The sequence below is a fragment of the Aplosporella prunicola genome (assembly GCF_010093885.1).
Source record: "Aplosporella prunicola CBS 121167 unplaced genomic scaffold K452scaffold_10, whole genome shotgun sequence".
Lineage (NCBI taxonomy): Eukaryota > Fungi > Ascomycota > Dothideomycetes > Botryosphaeriales > Aplosporellaceae > Aplosporella > Aplosporella prunicola.
Window position 1 is genome coordinate 300,284 of NW_022983538.1, and position 19,234 is coordinate 319,517.

Here is a 19,234-nt window from a genome sequence, read left to right on the forward strand (position 1 = left end):
GAATTAACTGTATGTGCAAACCAAGCTCTTCTTTACCTAAGTGTCTCTTGAAAACTATGGTATTTATACCAATCGTAAATGCTCAACTGGTACTCCTACAAGTCTGCTACTACGAAGCCTTGTTATACGGAATTTGAGCTAGTTTCCTAATTGTGACTTTCAGTATGCTTGTCCTTGTCAAGGCATGAGCATCATTCAAGCATACCTTGATGATTGGCAAACTTTATAAATTCACCGCACCTTTTTCGAAAATTTCAGGTGTATGTAATGCGAAATTCCTTCGGAATATAACGTCCTTCACCCATAAACGAAGTTCACCGTTCAGCGAAGTCGACCAATTAGAGCCCAATTAAGAGCGTGTCGCGTGGGTCTCTTCGATTGGACGATTCAGGCTTTGATTGGCCAGCTTCGCTGAACGGTGAACTTCGCTCATAGGTGAAGGACGTTAGAAAAATAAAATGATAATCGCATTTCCCACGAACATGGGCGTTGCAAACATACCCTTGAAGACATCCCTAGCGACCAAATCCCTTGTGCTGCAAAAGACAATCGTCCCACAATTCACATCCAACCACAAATAAAGTTATCTAAGTTACTGCAAGCGACGAGCGGGCCGCGACGAATTCCATCGGGTCTCGCTAGTTGCAGGAGCCGGCGCGGAAGGAATTTCGTTTGCCTCCTGTGGCGAACTTTTGCGCGACGCATTTAAAAACGGACGGATGCCCACGTTCGCAGCGAGTTTGCGCCGGTTCCATGCACAGGCCAATACTATAGGTATGGTGGTGCGCTATATAAGCCTTTTAGCTAGCTTCCTGGAGTACAATATCCGGTGATGTGGTGTAGGTTAGTAGCTTCTGAGCTTCAATCACATCCGAATTCAACACTAACATCTGCCAGTGGTATCACGTAACGTTGTGGCCGTTCCGACCTGGGTTCGATTCCCAGCATCGCCAGTCTTTTCCTTTTTTTCCTTTTTTTTTTTTTTTTACCGACAGGTGGTGCAGGCGTGCGTCTGCCAGCAGCCGCACGGTTTCCGATCATCCTCAAATTTCTGCGACATGACAAGTGATGCCTTCCGTTTCGCCGAATAATAGTTGATCCTTCTAATTACTAAGTCTTCATGATCCACAGTCGGTGCTGAAACTTCCATCACAATCATTAGGATGGCTCTTATAGGTACAGGACCACCGTCTATATGTACATGGGAAATTGTTCTTTTTGCAACCATCTGGGCCGCAATCGACTTCTTCTTTGCATGGTTGTGTTGTCGGACAGACATGTGGTGTGAGCTGTCGCTGTCCAGTGCCCAGGCGTCATAGGGGAAACCCAATTGCAGCTGGACATATACCAACACCACCACTATTACAAGCACATACGACCATAGGTCACAGAGAACAAGGCATCCCGTTCGCTCTGCCAAATTTAAGCTGTGAACCGGCTGATTAGTAGTTAAGTGGGTGACCATTAGCGAATCCCAGCTGTTGTATGTTTTTGCCTTTTGGATGGTGGGTGACAGGCGGGTGAGTGGAATTTTTGCGTTTCTTCTTTTACTGGCGAGAGCGGTAGCGTAGTCATGAGATCGTGTTTGGAAAGCCAAATAGCTGTGCTCTTTGTCAGTTTCAGTGTTGCCCTTATATGAAACTTTTAGTATCCCTCAAGTGTTGCCTACAACAGGCGAGTCCTCTTGCTTGGTCATGTGTCGCGTTCAAGATACAATCCCATGTGGTACAGAAACATGGCCATACGGACATTTACATGTCTTTATCATGATCGAGATCCAGGCGCGAGGAACGGCTCAGGTGAGACCGGAGCGAACTGTGCATTGTCCAAGCTCTTTTCTGAATTCCTACTGAGACGTGCTGCTGGACGAAAGAGCGCGCGAAACTGTTTGTACCGTAGACGTGGAATTTATCGAGTGACGAGCACGCGATAGATGGTGAATATTGGGAAGTTCGGGCGGTTTCGGTGACTGCTGCAAAAAGATTCATGCGCGGCTATATCGGATTTATTGAGCCCCCGCGCTACTCACAACAGGCCCCAAGATCTTCTTTGGGCCCCCAACAGGTAAGTAGCATGGATCTTGCGAAGGATCCTAGAGTCTCATTGACTGAAACGCTTTGGCTCTGCTTCAGAAAACACGGGTTTCTGAAACTTGGTGGTTGAACATGGAACCATAAAGAAGCATCCAGTCGTGCCAGTGTCAGTTGTACCTATACAGGAGAGACCGAGGAAAAGCCCTTGGCAACGGGAATAATAAACAGGCATGCAATTTCGAAAAAGCTTTGGGCGAAGAGCAATCCCTATTTCCGTGGGATTATACGGACGACAGGTGTGGCTTCTATCCTAGGCTTAAGAGAGCGAGCTAACCAGCTATTCGTACGGATTACGGCTGGCGGGCAGCATGGTCAGGGCCTTCCGCGTGGCTGTACATGGGGGCGGTTGATTGCCTCGCGTCCAGAAGTGGGGGCCCTGCCAGACGTTCGAAGATGTCTCTTTGTGGTAGTGAAGGTGTGCAGCTATTGATCGAAGGTGCAGCGGCTTTGCGAATTGAATTGTGTGGGGTACGGCTCGCGCCATTGCAGGCTCCCGGCTGGTGAGGAGGGAGTCGTTAGGTGGTCTGAATTTTGGGCTTTGATTGAGATGGCCCCAGCAGATCATCGGCGATGAGCTACGTACGGATAGAGGCGACAGCCATGTGCGCATTCCCCTGGTACGAATCATTCGAGACTCAGTTTAGAAAACAAATGAGCAGTGACGTGTGGACGGAAAGAGGGTGCGACTCGGCTCAGGGCTCCGAGTGCCTTGGCACCATCCTTGCAATGCGCATCCTCGCAGTCCTCCGAGGCAACGCCCAATTTCACCCAAAAGTCCAAAGTCTGGCCCCCGACGGCGCCGGCGACAAACCAACAACGCCGCTGGCGACAGTTTCCGCAGCGGCACGGCATGGATGACGGGGCCTTGGGGCCATCGGCCCATCGTTTCGAGGCGTGCCGCTCGGAAAGGCGCATCCAGCTCCTGAAACTAGTCTGAGGTGAGCGACGCCTTCTCCAGCCAGCGCCAAATGCTCATCGGATGCATGATCGGCGCTTGGATCCCACAAAACGGGGTCCACGCCATGCTCTCTTACAGGTCGCCTGTAACATAAGGACTGTGCCTTGATCCTCCAGGCCCCCCGTGTCTGAGCCCGAGCAGGAGGTCAAAAACGTGGGTTCTATCTTGCGCAACCCTCCAGCTGAAGCTCTCGCAACCTGTGAATATATCGCCTTGGCCGCGAGCCAATTAACGTTCGCCTCGGGCTTCTGGAATGCTCTGATCTTCCTCGCTGTCGCCGCAAGCCATGGCACCTGCACTGCTTGCAGTGGATTACTATGTGCCGCTTGCTAACCGGAAGCTGACCATAGCAGCCTCTTCAATCACTCTTTTAGTACCTACCTACCCAATGCCTGCCTTGTCTGTCGCCATGCTAACTCTCCCAATAGGTTCTGGCCTGGTTAGCCGTTTCCCTAAGACTGTACACTCGCTACAAGATCCGTAGTTTTGGATGGGACGATGCCCTCGTTGCTTGCGCTGGTGTAAGACCACTATGTTTCCTACAATTGATTCAAGTTTCCAACTGACGTCGCGAACAGCTCTCAAGCATCGCTGGAACCATCTTCCTCCAAAATGGTACGTCTTCTTTCAACCAACCCATGCTTGCTAGATCTGACGTCTTCCAGAAATTCCTTACGGGCTCGGCCTGCATCTCAGGACCATGTTAATACCCAACAAAGAGGGTATGGGATTCTCCTATAAAACATTCGAAGGTTATCTTCTTGTAGGTCTTCTCCAACTGCTTCCTGTCCACAGGACATCATGGTAGCGCGTACTCACATCGTAACTAGTGGTTCTATCTTACCAACATTTCCTACGCTGCATCCACAACTCTCATTAAACTTTCCATTCTTGTCCAGTACCTGCGGCTCTTCCCAAGAGCCCAGCACAAAACTGTCAACAACATCTGCATAGTCCTCATTACCATCGTCGCATCTTGGGGAGTCGGTTATTTCTTGGTCGCCATTTTCGGCTGCAACCCCATCCACAAAGCTTGGAAACCTCTTCTTCCTGGAAAGTGTATCATGTTTGGCTCTACGGACATCCACTGGGTTTACGTGGCATACACTTCCCAAACAGCATCCAACATGTGCGTGGATATTCTGATACTATTGGTCCCACTGCCATCGCTTGTGAAGGCCACGCTTTGTCCGAAGCAGAAGCTGTGTCTCTTTGGTCTTTTCAGCATCGGCACTGTGTAAGTACATATGCTTCTTAGGTTTGTGACTGCAATTTACTAACGTTTCTTGACTAGTGCCGTCATCTGTTCAGCTCTCCGTCTATGGCTCGTCATCAAGTCGCGGGCCGGAACATATCCCACGCAAGATCCGCCCTGGTACGCGCCTCCGATCATTCTCATGTCATGTCTCGAAATCGACCTCGCCATCGTAACCGCCTCAGTGCCCATTTTTTGGCCACTCATCACCAACTTCGGCGCCGTCAAGATCAACGTCGTGCAAGAGGTCATCGTCAACAACGAAACCCGCAAAACGTGGTTTTTGGAGCGCACAATCGAGCGAGACGGCGCTACGAGCAGCACGAGGAGAAGCAGCGATGGCAGCGAAGTGAATCTGAAGCTGGCGGATTCGACGGCAGATCACCATCGCCAGTACTACGCTGATAGGGCGATCGCGGACATGGTTGTGGGTGGGATTGACAGGGAAGATGGGGAAGGCAGGTCAGCAGCGGCAGGCCACAGCGCTCAGGCTTGGTATGATCCCGTTGCTTTACAAACATTTCACAAAAAATAGTTATTTTTAATGTATTCAACCGCATTTCCAAATACCCAATACAGCAACATTGCACACTTATAAAAAGTAAATGACACAGTTTAACCATAAGCCTAAGGTTTAGGTTTTTACACTTATTCAAAGATCGGCATGCTATCCACAAATATCTATACTCGCAACAGTATGTAGTAGGTTCCGTGGCAAAGGGCAATTTAGCCGGTTATTCCAAAAAGCGCTAGCGTTCTGGGGTAAAATGCAGGGCCTCTTTTTATATATCTCCACTGTACGTCTCGATCTAGATCTTGCTTGATGATGTCACTCTGCATATTCGCGCAGCAACTCAGTATTGACGTCGAGGAGTGGGCGTGGGTGGTGGTTAAGGAGCAGGACGTGAGTGGTTGGGATGATTCTTCTTGTATCTATGGTTTTGTTCCGCTCTTTCAGCGGATGTGGAATTTCTTGTCGTGGTGTTGTCTTAATGCGTACTGATGGGTTGTATATTGGCCCCGGATAATTTGCGCACCCTCTCTCGATATTTTGCCTACACTACGTGATACAACGTGGAGAAGAGGTGATTTGCTTTGCACTATTAGATGTCTTATGTATTTATACCTTTATAAATACCTTTATACCCTTCGACTACTTTTTTTCTTAATTAAAAAAAAAAAATCTAAAAAAAAAAAAATCTAAAAAAAAAATAAATCCTTGTAGAATATTCCAGTGCTTTTATATATTTATACTTCAACACCTTCATAGAATATCCTAGTACATTCTATATATCCATCCTCTATACTCTTTTCGAATGCTCTAGTTAGAATTCAGATAAACTTTACACTAAAGTTTCACTCTTCTCTCCCCAGCTATTCGCAAACAACCAGCATGAATTGCCGAGCCACTATTCAAATACGAACAACAGTTTCACGCCACAAAACCTAATTAAGATGAAAGTCCTCATGGACCGAGATCCGAGGCAGTTGTTGCCGGCTCGCGACCGCATGAACGGCTCCGTAAGAGCTGGAAACAATCGTTTCATAGTAGTGTCAAGGCCTTTCTGCACCAGTATCAGACCCTGGCTTCACGGAGCTGAAATCATTCTGTGTCAGGTTACTAGATAGTGTCCGGCATCGGCGCCGATGACTGGTGTGGGATGGGTTTGGCTATCTATCTTAAACGCATTTTTTTTCTTCTTGACTACCTTTCAAATCAGGTCACTGTACCTGCCGAGTACTCCTTGAGTAGTTATACGTAGTTTTAATTCTACATCTATGCTTAACGTGCAACATATTGAATAGTATGTATGCATGAAGAGATAAAAAGATGCGTAGAAACAATAGTATCCTACGAAGACTCGAGAGTGTAAGATGAAAGCGCACAACAATAAGCTCTGTCCCTACGAAAAGTTCTGCATCTTTGTAAGATGAAGTGCTTCTACTGGAGGCGCACAAGACGAATTCAATATGGTGTCGCTAACAGCACTGTCCCTAAGATTTTTCCTAACTACAAAATGCAAAAAAAAGTCGACTAATTTGTGTTCACATTCTTCGCATGCGAAATGAGAGAAGAAAAAAAAAGAAGGATGATCCAGGAATTGAACCTGGTACAGTTGGATTCGCCGGGAATTGAACCCGGGACCACTCCCAATCAGGACGATCACAAGGTGTGATGATAGTGCTAAGGGAGTATCATACCACTAGACCACAAACCCGATGCCATTGCTGGCTGTTGATGAAAAATGTTTGAAATTTAACTTTTTTCTAGTGTAACAACGGTGACTGCATGTACATAATATTGAAACCTCATCGTATTCGCAACGCATACCCAATTCGCAACGAGTGTTATTGGAGGGAAGCTTGAGTCTTCTTGGCTTAAAGATCAACTTACAAGGAAATTTATATAGTCGATTTTACCCTACCGAATTCCGGGCCTCTCAGGCTATCCAACTCATTTCGAGCCATCTTCGACGCCAAGAAGAGACTTGCTCCTCGAGAACAGCCACCACAGTACCCCAGACACACCGGCTGTCTTGGATTTCCATTTGTAAATATTGGATTGGCTACGAATTCTCCCAGCGATTGACTTTACACGTCAACTACCCACTAGTGTCGCCTGGATGTCTCCTTTAGCATATCGGGTAGTTTTCTGTATAGGGTAATCTTGCCGACTCCGTCATCGAGGGGTCGAGGCTAAGTACCCCGCCAAATAATTGTTCACACTACAACAACAACCTCACCATGGAGTACGATACCAAGACGCGTAAGTGAACGTGCAGCCACTATCAGACCACCAGCTTACCTCCTCTAGCGCTCTATAACACCTCCGACAAGTCCTCCTTCGCCTACACGTCCGCCCGAGACCGCTGGCCTGTTATCCTCGTCCGTCCCCGCTGCCCCATGGCTCGCTCGCGATCCCGGTAGAGATAACTAACGTGGATAGACTGGCGCTATCGACGATGTCCACCGCGCCACCATAAAATCTGACGACCCTCAGACGCAGAAGGAGGGTAAGCAGATTGTCGAAGGCCTGGCGAAGCTCAAGTACGAGCTGCAGCATGACCGCCAATTGACCCCGCTCCCGGACGTCGGCGAGCCGGACATAGCTGGATACAACAAGGAGCTGGAGCAGCTCGGCGCACCCAAATGGTTCAATGTGCCGTGGCTGTACGCGGAATGCTACCTCTACAGGTAACCTCCCATTGCCTCGCACCATTGGGACGCTTAGAACATGATACTGACCTATACATATAGGCGCGTTAGCACATTGTTCAGTCTCTCTCAGAAATGGAAGAGCTACGATATCTTTTCCAACCAAAAGATGTCGACCTTCAAGTCCTCCCGTCCCGCCGTCCTTGAGCTCGCCGCAAGATACAAGGATCTCGTCACCCAGATTCAATCCGGAAACAGCAAGGAGTCGTCTATGTCTGCGGAAGAGAAGGAGGCTGCGGACAGGATTCTCTTCATGGAGATGTGCGAGATCTGCCTGTGGGGTAACGCGACGGACCTGTCGCTCCTGACGAACCTCACCTACGAGGACATCCAGAAGCTGCAGGGCTCAGAAGCGCGCAAGGCGGCGGAGAAGAACATCATCGCCAACGACCTGGGTGCAGCCTACGACGTTCTTCTGGCGGCCAAGAAGGCGGGGAAGAAAGAGCGCAGGCTGGACATCGTCCTGGACAACGCCGGGTTCGAGCTGTTCGTCGACCTGATCCTGGGAGGCTACCTGCTGTCGGCCGGCCTCGCCACCAACGTCGTCCTGCACCCGAAGTCGATCCCGTGGTTCGTGTCAGACGTCCTGCCCAAGGACTTCAGTGACCTGCTGAACGCGCTGGCCGACCCCCAGACCTTCTACACCTCGCAGTCGGACGACGACAAGCACGCCGAGCGGACGCACCCGCCGCTGTCAGACAAGGAGCTCGGGGAGCTAGGCTTCCTGTTCCAGAACTGGAGCGACCACCACGCCGAAGGCCAGCTCACCATCCGCCCGAACCGCTTCTGGACCGAAGGCGGCAGCTACTGGCGCCTTCCTAAGACGGCGCCCGAGCTGTACGAAGACCTCAAGACCAGCGAGCTCGTCATATTCAAGGGCGACCTCAACTACAGGAAGCTGACCGGCGATGTCTGCCCCACCCACTACCACCCCTTGCTTTCTTGCGTCTTTCAGCTACTGACCCGTCGTCGTACAGGCAATCTGGGACCCCACGACGTCCTTCCACGAGGCCATCGGCCCACTCGGCCCCAGGTCTGGCCTCCGTACGCTGGCGCTGCGGACGTGCAAGGCCGATGTCGTCGTCGGCCTGCCCGAGGGCCGCGACGAGGAGCTGAGGGCATCGGAAAACGGCGGCGGCAACGAGTCCCGCAAATGGGCTTGGAGTGGCAAGTGGGCTGTTGTCCAGTTCTGCGATGGCAAGGCTTGAGCCGGCCTTGTTGGTTGCCGCTTTGCTCCGCACCTCGGGGTTTACTGTACAATATGCTAGATACGCTTGCTAGAATAGAGCTTAGAAACAACCTCATGGCCCACATCAGATCCATCATCCACCGCCATGTGTGAGATATGTGAGCTACCCAAACCCAACAAACCCAACACAGTGGCACACTAGTTTCTCAACTTCCTTCGTCTCCATCCATCATCTACAGCACAGTACTGGTGGCACGAAGCAAAAATCCAACTCAACTCGTATCCATGATATGATAGCAATCCATTCAGCCCCCGGTACACCACAAATCTAGAACCCTACCTACCCACCTACGTCACTCCGCCCCCCGGCAAAATCCCCTCCCCCTCTCGCCAAAATAGAACGATCCCAATCAGCCCACTCACCCACCACCCCACACAACGCGCCCCCCAAATTGTCATCCTCTTCTAGTCAGCCTTTCAGGCCTCCAGAACCCACATGCCACCCGCCGCAGTAAACAGCAATAGCAACAACAAACAAACCCCCCTTCCATCCCTCGCTCCCCTGGCTACGCTTTTACCTTCTCTCCCAGAGCCGCTGCACCGCGCTGCGCCGCACTGCTCCGAGCACTGGCTGCTAAGCCTCCGCCACACCAGCGCTTCCTCCACGAGACGGCCAGAGCGGCCACGAGGCGAACAACCGACGCGCGCGCACGACACGACGCGACACGACACCCCGCCGCGCCACGCCTCGCCTTACGCAGCGCGCCGCGCCGCGTCGCACGAGCGAACCGCCCAGCCTGTCCCCTGATTCGATCCATTAGTCAGAAGGCTTCTTGGCTCTGGCGTCAGGGAGGGGAGTGGTGGTTCGATCGAGAGAGCGGATGAAGGATTTGCGATTGGAGCGAGGTTAGGGAGGTGAGGCTCTTTTCGCTTCGCCTTGTGAGGCGAAGTGAGGCGCGAGCGGGCGGGGGCGGGAGCGGGAACGGCCGCTGTGGCTGACGGGTGTGAGCGTGAGATCATACTGGGCAGCGGATATCGGCGTGAGTGAGATCATGGCTGAGATCGTGGGCGTTGGGGCTGAGAGGCTTGGGGGCGGGATGCTGTGTGTGGGATTGGGGGCGGGTGCCGGCGTGTTGGGTAATCGAACAGTTAGTTGGGTCGGTGATGGGGGCTGGGCCTAGACGAGGAGGAATAGAGTCGGATTTGGGCGCGGTAGGGAGAGCATAAGGGTTGGGTATCTGGACGCGCGCGTTATGAGAGGAAGGGGTGAGGTTGGTGCGTCGACTGGGGGTGAAGGGGAATTTGATGAACTAAGATCTGAGGCTGCATGAGATTACGATGCCTAGGGTTCCTGGTTGTTTGGCGTTTGGTTGAGTCCTTCGTAGTACGTGGGATGTGCCTCCGGGACATGTGAGACGTGAGTTTGTGTGCAGTGGCGCACCAGCAGGCTGCATGGGTTGGTTTCGGGCAGTGAAATATGAGTGCCCCTCGTGTTCGTGGATGATTGTCTAGACCCGTATCAAAAAGGGTCTGGATCATGACACCGGCCTCTCCAATGGCTGACGCGGACACGAGTGAGAGACCGCTGGGCGCTCGTGGGGCAAATCTGCGATACTGAACCCCCCACAGTGCGCTCTGGCTTCATGCGAAAGGTGCATGTTGCTATGCGCTGCACACAAGGACAACTCCTTGGTGTGGACCCTGACCGCACCATGTATTCAGCCCAGTGCCAAAGCGGGGTGCCACTCTTGAAGTGTGCAACGTTCGCGTCGACTTGCAGCATGATGTGCCATCAGGGCCCACGTTTCTGTCTCGTCCAATTCGGCAAATTCAAATAAAAAAGTCCCCAGCTCTTCTCCTTACCTGGCGTAAGCGAGCACCTGCAGAATCTCTTCTTGCGCCACGGACATAGTGACGCCGGCTAGTACCACCTCAGACAGCAAACCTCATACATCATACACCAAGCTTCTGCGGAAGTGTAGGCTTGTGGGTATCGCTGGCGCACACACGCATTTCGGGACCCCGGCTCGTGGAACATCAACCTCGTCACACGTGGACTGTGGAGCAGCTGAAACCGGCAGGGCTGTCCCGCGAGCGCTCGGGACAGCAAGGGATTTGGGTGGTGGAGCAAACGTATCAAACAAGGAGCTTTCCACGACCTGTTCTGCTGCTCGGGACGAAGACGAGATGGTGGATCGAGGCGACCAGGCCCGAGCGTTCGTTCTGTGAAGGTCTGGCCAGTCAAAAATACTACACACGAAGACGCAAGTGTTTGACTCTCTCGCTATGAGGCTCGCCCTGCAGCTTTGCTAGCAATAGCGTGCCATGGGCTTGCCGGCATTCCGAAGCTGAGCCCAAAGACATTGAGTTTCATCTCGGGTTTGTTGACGTGAAAAACTGCGACCAAGGTGTTGTCAACGCGCAAGGCGGCCTGCGCATAGGCTCGAGTTGGGCTGGAAGCAGGAAACTCCAGATCTGAAACCGGCATTTGGACGAAGACTTCCGCGCATCAACCAAAAAGCATGATTTAGCTTGCAGCGAGACTCCACATGGCGAGCGGGAACGCTGATCGATCTGCAACGGGTTCGTGTAAGCAGTTGGGAGAGGAGGGGAGAGCGGGCCTTGCGGCAGCCACCTCCAGACTCAATACTCTTAATTTCAACAGGAGAGGCGGAAGGAAGAGGTAGCCATGGCGCGCAGGGCCGTGGCGTCGCTGTGGAAAAGATGAAGCACGCCAGGCATAAAGCCGGGCAAATCTTGAGATTAAGCCTAATCGCCTAGCTTCAAGGCCTCGAGGCCGCTACGACGTTTCGACTCGTTGCCAATTTCGGAGCAGTTGCCCAGACGTGTGCCGGCTATCGGGCCGGTTCCTTCACGGTAGCCTCAAGCCGACAACCGCGGGTGATGAACAACATTGCGCCGGTATCGCGATGCTAAGGTCGTTATAGGCACAATAGCATGGTTGCCGCTATGGACATGGTGCGCGCCCAACCAAAACTCGTCGAATCAGGACGGCAAGAGCAGCCTAGTTGGCTAAATCGAGAGTAGCCCAACTCTTTTGTAGCAACGTGAAACTCGCTCTGTCTGAATTCAGGGTCTAAGTGGTGGATATCCTAGCTCTTCATCGTGATGCGTTTAAGATTTTTTGGTCAGGCCTGTGTGGGGGTAATGTTCCTTCGTCGCCGAATAGGGAAAGATCTTCCTATAGCTTCCGCGCTTGAGAAGCCAAACTTTGCCTACGTCGACTGGGATGTTTGAGTGTGGTGTTGCAGTGGACAAATATCTGCTCGTTGCCAAGAGCTGACGCTGCGCTGCGCTTCGATATTACCACACCGGTCAACGAGCAGGCCTGCTGACCGTTGCTCTTGAGCAAGACGTTGCAGCTAGGTACTGCGCTGCAATGCGACAAAGCTCCGTCCTGCGCAGTTATAGCGCAGCAGTTAATCATTGCTCACGAGAGTCAGAAGGAAAGGGCAACGTATGCCGGTGCAGCTCGTCATGCGAGCCATGCCCTTTTACAATAGCGCGCCGACTCGGCCCATGAATGCGCGCACCAAAGCCAGGTTCATGCCTTCAGGCATCAACCTGAATGACGAGCCTGACTCCGTCAGTGCCAGTGTCGCTCGCGGAGCTTTCGCACACTGCAGCCTGAACTCCGAGGCCACCGGCAACTGGGTGCGGTGCATATGCGGCCACCTGGTCATCATGTTCTCCGTCCTGCACGACGGAGTAAAAACCCTGAGGCGGACATTCATCGCCTGCAGCCCAACTCTCCGGCCCTGCATCTCCCACACTGTCTCCGGATCTGCATTACCGAGCTGCATAGGCGCGGTAGTGTGGTGGTGATGCGGGCGATGCGACTGGTGAAGTGAGGCGGGTTAGCGCTGCAGTGAGGTAGACGTGAGTCGTTGCGAGCCGCTGCGAGCGGGCGCCCAACGCCTAGCGAGACCGATCCCTGTGATGACTGCGCGTTTGCTCACTCATTGGAAGAGGCAGTTGCGCCGGGTAAATGTGCTATGGAAAGGGCTGAGATCGTCAGGGATGCTTTGGCCCGCGACCGATCGAAGATGCGTTCCGTGGACGCGCGTGGGCTACCAGATCGTCGTTTGGCTCGTCTCAGTCCTCCAAAAAAATCAATAGACCTAGCCCATCGATCATGACGGTAAGGGTTGTCCGGCCGTCGGGGTCGGTCGATTGACTCCATACCTTGACACCGGCCGGGGTGGTAGACATTGTCGGGTGCGCCGTCCCGTGTGCGCGGGCGCCCAATTTCCCCAAAAAGACGAAAGTGCGGCGCAGTCGACCGGGTAGTCGGATTCGCCCAAAACCGCCCCGGCACCAACTTACAGATGTCGGGGTTGCAAGGTGTTGGTGGCTGAGTGGCACAGGTCTTGTAGCAGACCTGCCCTTTTCGGCATCTAGCGCCTTGCGAGCAGACGGTAAGACCGAAGGATCTAGGTGGAACGGGCCTGGCCGGGCAGATCTTTTAAAACAGGGGGCTACATCTGGTTGATCGCTGACCTACGAGCAAATAGACGCGTCTCTGAGAGCAGCTTGCAAGTGCGTGTCGATACGGGTAGCGCATCTAACAATACGTACTGTGAAGCGGGGCCACAGGGTCCAGCCCGTTACGGACTCTCCAAAAACAAAAAAAGCAAAATGAAAAGTGACGATGTTCAAAGGAAAACATTTTGCACCTACTAAAAACCTCGGCTCTAGACTTTTGATCGTCGAGGTAGGGGGTTGCGGTTCCCCGGTCCCTGCACTCGAATCCCGTTCCGCTGACGGGGGTTGGCGGACTAGGACTTGAAGGGACCTCTCTTCGTACTCATACTCCCCCCGACGCGCCTGAGAGCGGGTGAGGTGACGGCGGGTTGGCCTCCGGGAAGCTACTGAGGCCAGGATGCGACCAATGGAGCGTTGGCGCGGGCAGAGCGCGATTGCCACTCCATGAGCCACGGCAACCGCAACCGGATATTGGACTACGTTGGTGTATTAAGGGACAGCAACGATCAGTGGACAGGCTCAGTCCCCAGCTCTTCAGAATGAGTGAAGCCCACCTCGCCATGTGTGCAATGCCGCTCGCCAACGGCGATTGACGAGGACAGTGTTCACGACATTGCGTGCAGCACCACGCGCGGCCAGCCCCACGACATCCCCACAATCTTGACCGGTGACAGATCTGGATTAATGAGGGGTACTCTTTCCGCCGCACTGTCGCTCGGGACTTTGATGCGCTCAGACCCTGGCCTTCGGTGGCCGTTGCTGGATGTGGGTCTGGCGGGCCCTCTCAAGCTTTGTGCTTAGTGATTTTACGGGCGGAAGTGATGGAAGAGCCACCGTCGTTAGGGCTACTGATGAAAATAGAGCGCGAACGGCCGGCCAGAGCGGTCTTTTTGTTGCTTTTTTGTTATTGTCAACAAGCGAAGAGGAGGGCCATGACGTTGACGGGACACGTCGCTAAGTTCGGCAGCCGGCAGTTGGCGGAACAGAGCGTTATTCTTTCAAGTCATCGAGATCAGATGTGGAGTTCGGCTTTGTTTTTTTCGCATTGCGAAACCGCAGGCTGGCACGCCATGGACGACTTCGGTGTTTATCTGATCCCGGCTGCGATGTTTTTTCGAAAGATAAGATCGCCAGCCAAGGCATCCCACCAATGGGCGAAGGCGATCGTCAGGAACGATGCCCTTCTTGTATTCAGGACGCCAGGAACAGTGGAGGGGGCCCTGAATCGATCCCCGTGAAAATCTGCGTGGCTGCTTTGGTCGTCGCTTGAGCCTTTGCCAGGTGGCAGCAGCAGCGACGAGAGGCGTCCTGCATAGACGAGGCCCTTGACATCACAGGCTGAACAATGATGCGGGCTTGCTGCAGGAACCAGACACCCGTGCTTCTTCGGAGTTGATTAGCGTCGATAACGACTGGGGTACAAATAGCTCCACAGCTGATGACGGGCAGTAGGACAATCAAAGCGGCTGGTTCGATAATCGGCGGACGCATGAGCGGCCAGCCGTGGTTGGACTGTTCCTGCGTCGGGACTACAATACAGCTGAGATCAAGTGGGCGCATGCGCCGTGGGCGCTACGGTCGACGGGGACGGGACGGGGTGCCGTAGGGTTGCACGCAGCGCGTGTCACTGCTGCTGCTGCTGCTCGTTCGCGCGGGCGATGGTCATGCTACTGTAAGGTAGAGGCGCGCGAATGGTGAGACGCATTGAATCGATTGAAACGATAAGCGCACTGGCCCCATGGTTGGACGTGTCGCACGGCAGCAGCAGCCGAGAAGAAGAGAGAGAGGAAGAGAGAGAGTAGTGGGAGTAAGAAGAAACTCGTAGTGAAGGATGTAAAGAGGCCCAGAGGAACGCGGGGCACACAAGGTGAAACCGGGCGTGGGAAAGGTTGATCTACACCCCGCCCCGACTGTTTCGTCGCGGCGCCGACGCCCCGAGGTAAGAGCGGTTCCTCCCCCTGCAAGGCAAATTGCGGCAAGCGCAACGGCGCTCTCGCTCGCTCCTGTCAGACGACGCATGTCTTCACGCCCCCCCTGTGAGCCCACTTGCACCCCCAAGCCCCGTCGCCCGTAACGGATCTGCAGTGCCACGAGAATCGCCGCTCGCCATAATACCTTTTTGGCCCCGTGCTCGGCCATGCTCGCTGAGGCAATAGCCCTTGCTTTTATCCCCCTCTCGGCCCTGAGCCATATATCCCACCCCCCGCCGCCGCCGCCCTGTTGTTTCGACCCTCGCTCGCCCATAACCACTGTCCAACCCGCCCCCACGGCTGACGTAGTAGGTAGGAGCAGGTACGTTGCATCTGGTGATTGTCTGAGCATCTCGCCTATCTTCCTCATTGTTGCTGCTGCTATCTTTGCTTTGCCGCGAAATTGCCCCCGTCCACGGCCCCTCCCACGGACCTGGATCCTGCACGCCCTCCAGCCCAGAGCTCCATCCAACTAATTTCCTTCCCAGCTGCTCTTAGCTCCGCTCCGACTCCACAAGACCCTGCGACTCCCCGTCCAGCCCACTGCCATACCACGATTCATACGTCCCGAGTCGCGACCCTCTGCGCGACTACTTCAAAGCTCCGGGGCCTTTTCCGTTTCACAGGGGATCTCTTCCGCTGCAGCGCAGCTTTGACAGACCACTTCCGGATCAGCCGTCCGTCCTTTCTACCATGCAACTGTTTAACAAGAACAACCCTCCTCCCAGACCACGACAAACTTCCATTGACGCACAACTCGAGGACTCAAGCCTAGACCTTTCCTTGTCCAATCAGGATCTACCATCCCCGCCAGAGCGCCTCGCGAAGGACCTTAACGTCAGGAGGAACTCACTGTTTACCCTTCGCTCCCGGAGCAATACCGGCGGCTCAGGATCTTCCACCAAGATGTCTTCCAATGACGAGACAAGCCAGTTTGCGCGCCGGGGTTCCAAGGACATCTCGTCGGCCCAGTCCGAGTCTCTTACGTCAAAGCAAAAGGCCTTGTTCCAACGCAGCAAGATATTGAGACGTCAGAGCAGCAAACTCACCGCCACCGCCGGTATTGAGGAGATTGACGAGGCCAACAGTGGAAGAAGAGGTTCTATTTTCAGCAGGGAACGCAAGAAAAGCAACTTCGAGACTCCTGAGCAATGTGAGTTAATACGTATTGTCATGTGGCGGTGCGACGCGTGTACTGACTTCTGTCTCAGTTGCCCTCAGGAGGCGCCACATCTCAGGCCCTTTTGATTTCCAGCACCTGACACACACTGCGCCTCAGCAGCTTCCCACGGACGACCACATCAGCCACAATGAACTCGTTGCTGAGTTCTGGGCGCACAGGGCGTCCCAGGTCCCCAATCGGGAGTTGCGCGGCATCAAGGCTGAGGATTTGAACTCTTCTGAGCCCAAGGCTGAAAGTGAATCGCCTGCCAGTACTCCCCCTGTCGCCGGACCTCAGTCTTCAACCGACTCCATCCCCGAATCCCCTTCACCTAAGTCGAGTGCCCGCCCTGCACGACCTATTGGAAGCTTTTCTCAACCGATCCCGCCCAGTTCCCCTAGGTCCCAGAACACCAACACCGTACCCCCCAGGATGTCTTCGCGCCTCGCCATGTCACGGGGTGAGGACACACCTATTGCACAGGCATATGCCGCCGCTGGCCGTAGAGGCTCCGGCCTGTGGGGATTGGACGCACAGCAGGGTTACACTCGTGCCACCGAGTCTTCCGAGGATGTAGCCCAGATCCACGCCGTCACCACGCCGGACGAAACTGCCATTCCCGCCGTGTCTCCCGCGTGGGCCGGTACTGACTTGGAGCACATCGCAGAGGAGGAGGAAGGTTACTTTGGACGCCGGTCCTATGACAGGAACGTCAACAATTACTCGCCTTCGTCCGATATGTCGCCCACCCAGAAGCCCGCGCAAACCAACGAGAGTCTGCCCATGCGCTCCCTCGACCCATCCAGCGTCCACGAGCAGTTGAAGTCCTTCGCAAACTCTCGCTCGAACAAGCCTCGTCCCCTATCGCAGATGTCCGAGACACTTGGCGCACCTTTCGAGCCCAACAAGGTCGTCCCTACTCCCCTAGAGTCTGCTACGCTTGGACCCTCCGTTGGAGGAGCCTCTGCAGCACGTTCCTTGAGCCGGACGCAGGCCGTCAGGAGACGCTCGACGTTTTTCAAGTCTTTCGACACCAATTCCTGGGAAGACGATATCGACTACTGCTATGAGATGGCTGCGGAGGCTGATTGCGACTTCGACTGGGATCGTAAGTCTGCTGAAGGAACCGTGGAGCGTCGCAGCCCTATGGTTGCCAACTTCCCTACGGTTATGGAGGAGCAAGAGGAGGATCTGTTCAGCCCCACGGAGAGAGGTCTTGAGGTCGAGGAGACTCGGAAGCTCAAGAAGCCCTCGTTCCCTCCGGGTTCATTCCAATCTTCGCTCATGGCTCCAAGCACCACCTCGGTCCCAGACCTTGACTACAGGTCTGGCGTTTCCACTTCGACCAACAGCCTGAACACGCCGATTGATAATTACTCAGCCATCCCCAATAAGAAGCTCACTTCCGGTTACACGCCTTCCGCCGAACCTGAAGGATTTGTCTACACCCCTTCTTTACTTGTTCCCCAGGACTTCAAGGAACAGGTGTCGAAGGAGACCATGTATGATGATCTTCTGAACGACTACGGGGAGACGGATCGTCACTACCCATTGCTTCACTCCCGCTCGGAAAACACGCTGAGCATTGCTGAGTCGACGTTCAGTGGTCCCTCCAGGAACAGCATGGGTAGCTCCTATAACAGCAGCCTTCGTTCTGCCTCGATCTCCTTGACCTCCCCGAACCGTCAGTCTTTGAGATGCTCGACTGGCTCGGTGCCCGAGCTCGTCCACAGCCGCAAGGCCCGCCGCACTATGGACATGATGGTCGACCAGTTGTCGCACCAGGTGGCCGAAATTTCTCACCTTGGAGATGAGCAGGATGATGCCAACCCGACGACCGAGCAGCAGACCTTCTTTGCCGACGAGGAGACGGACGCCGAGGACGAGCCTTGCCCGCCCCCGACCGTGAGCCAGCGGAAGTCGGCCAAGCCTCCGGCGTCGCCTCAGCATGAGCGTGCCTCCTCGGACGGCGCCCACAAGATGCTCAACTCTGCGCAGGCTATGGCTAAGGCGCAACACCAGCGCACGTCGAGCATGGTGCCTGGGACTGGACGTAGGCCTAGCAAGCCTTACACCCTCTCTCTCTTCCCTACGCCGCCGAAGGTCTAGGCTTCTCCTTCAACTTCAGCCTCGCATTCCATTGTATACACCTAACCATGGGTATATACTTGCGTTCCTGTCCTTTTTCCTTGTTCTTGTCAATACTTTTGTGTTTTTGTTTTCCTAAGCAGTCGCAAGCATCTCCTTCTGTTTTGAGTGTTCACATGGCGCGCTAGCTTTTTTGAACGCCGCCACTGCAAGTTTTCCCTTTGTAGTTTTCCAGTCTTTGTTTTTGTTTCAGTTGTCTCATTGCTCTCCACTTCGAGCATTCTCATGATGCTATGTATAAGTATTTTTTTGACGACCAGGGTCGCCAAAGGAAAGGCGGATAGGGAGGGGGTTCTTTGGGACTTTTGGGTAGCAAGTGGATGGTTGGTCGTCGGTCACCCGTTTCAAAAGCGATTTCGTTGTGTTTGGGAGGTGGGGATGGGGTTTTCTGGGAGGGAAGGGACAGGGGAGCTACAATACCTGGTTTTTTCTTTATTTTATTGGTTTCGGGGGCTTGCATATTGTTTGCATCTTTTTTCCTCTCTCTATCTCTCTCATCTTTCCTCTTGCATTTGTTCGCATTAGAGGAGACGGAGTTTTTCTGGCGTGTTGTTGTCTCTTTGTTTTTTTCCTTTTTTTTTTTTTACCGGAGGTGGGGGTGCAGGAAGGCTTTGGGGTTTCGCGGCAAACTTCTGTTCTGCGAGACGCAAAGCCGGGCTTTGTGCTTTGTGCTTTATGCTTTGGATTCTTGAGCTTTTTTTTTTTTTTTTTTTTTTTTTTTTTTTTTTTTTTTTTTT

General features: G+C 53.6%; 6 protein-coding genes and 1 non-coding gene across 7 annotated transcripts in view; 3 read left to right on the plus strand and 4 right to left on the minus strand.

Moving 5' to 3' along the window:
* Positions 1-847: 847 nt before the first annotated feature.
* K452DRAFT_11265 (uncharacterized protein) lies at positions 848-1,821 on the minus strand. The gene is made up of 2 exons (XM_033535048.1): positions 1,750-1,821; positions 848-1,601 (listed from the first exon to the last, which is right to left on the minus strand). Exon 2 carries the CDS (start codon positions 1,463-1,465, stop codon positions 986-988), a length of 480 nt encoding a protein of 159 aa, XP_033398534.1. The 5' UTR covers positions 1,466-1,601; positions 1,750-1,821; the 3' UTR covers positions 848-985.
* A 1,516-nt stretch (positions 1,822-3,337) lies between these two features.
* K452DRAFT_307739 (uncharacterized protein) lies at positions 3,338-4,841 on the plus strand (the record flags this gene model as incomplete). Its single annotated transcript, XM_033543100.1, has 6 exons — positions 3,338-3,424; positions 3,480-3,572; positions 3,630-3,666; positions 3,717-3,814; positions 3,882-4,288; positions 4,346-4,841. 6 exons carry the CDS (start codon positions 3,338-3,340, stop codon positions 4,839-4,841), a joined length of 1,218 nt encoding a protein of 405 aa, XP_033398535.1.
* Positions 4,842-6,424: 1,583 nt separating this feature from the next.
* Positions 6,425-6,525, minus strand: K452DRAFT_t73. The gene has a single exon. It is a non-coding gene; the product is annotated as a tRNA-Ala (tRNA).
* A 521-nt stretch (positions 6,526-7,046) lies between these two features.
* Positions 7,047-8,834, plus strand: K452DRAFT_248354 (uncharacterized protein). Its single transcript, XM_033538092.1, has 5 exons — positions 7,047-7,073; positions 7,122-7,192; positions 7,254-7,501; positions 7,565-8,432; positions 8,500-8,834. Exons 1-5 carry the CDS (start codon positions 7,052-7,054, stop codon positions 8,728-8,730), a joined length of 1,440 nt encoding a protein of 479 aa, XP_033398536.1. The 5' UTR covers positions 7,047-7,051; the 3' UTR covers positions 8,731-8,834.
* A 4,687-nt stretch (positions 8,835-13,521) lies between these two features.
* K452DRAFT_286450 (uncharacterized protein) lies at positions 13,522-13,927 on the minus strand. The gene has a single exon (XM_033540293.1). The coding sequence runs from the start codon at positions 13,777-13,779 to the stop codon at positions 13,540-13,542; it is 240 nt and encodes a 79-aa protein (XP_033398537.1). The 5' UTR covers positions 13,780-13,927; the 3' UTR covers positions 13,522-13,539.
* Positions 13,928-15,655: 1,728 nt separating this feature from the next.
* K452DRAFT_317736 (uncharacterized protein) lies at positions 15,656-18,458 on the plus strand (the record flags this gene model as incomplete). The annotated part of the gene is made up of 2 exons (XM_033544096.1): positions 15,656-16,340; positions 16,399-18,458. Exons 1-2 carry the CDS (start codon positions 15,881-15,883, stop codon positions 18,456-18,458), a joined length of 2,520 nt encoding a protein of 839 aa, XP_033398538.1. The 5' UTR covers positions 15,656-15,880.
* Positions 18,459-19,190: 732 nt separating this feature from the next.
* The window catches only part of K452DRAFT_286452 (uncharacterized protein), a 723-nt gene continuing 679 nt past the window's right edge, over positions 19,191-19,234 (minus strand). Inside the window, exon 2 of the mRNA XM_033540294.1 lies at positions 19,191-19,234. The gene's annotated coding sequence lies outside the window, so the exon portion shown is untranslated.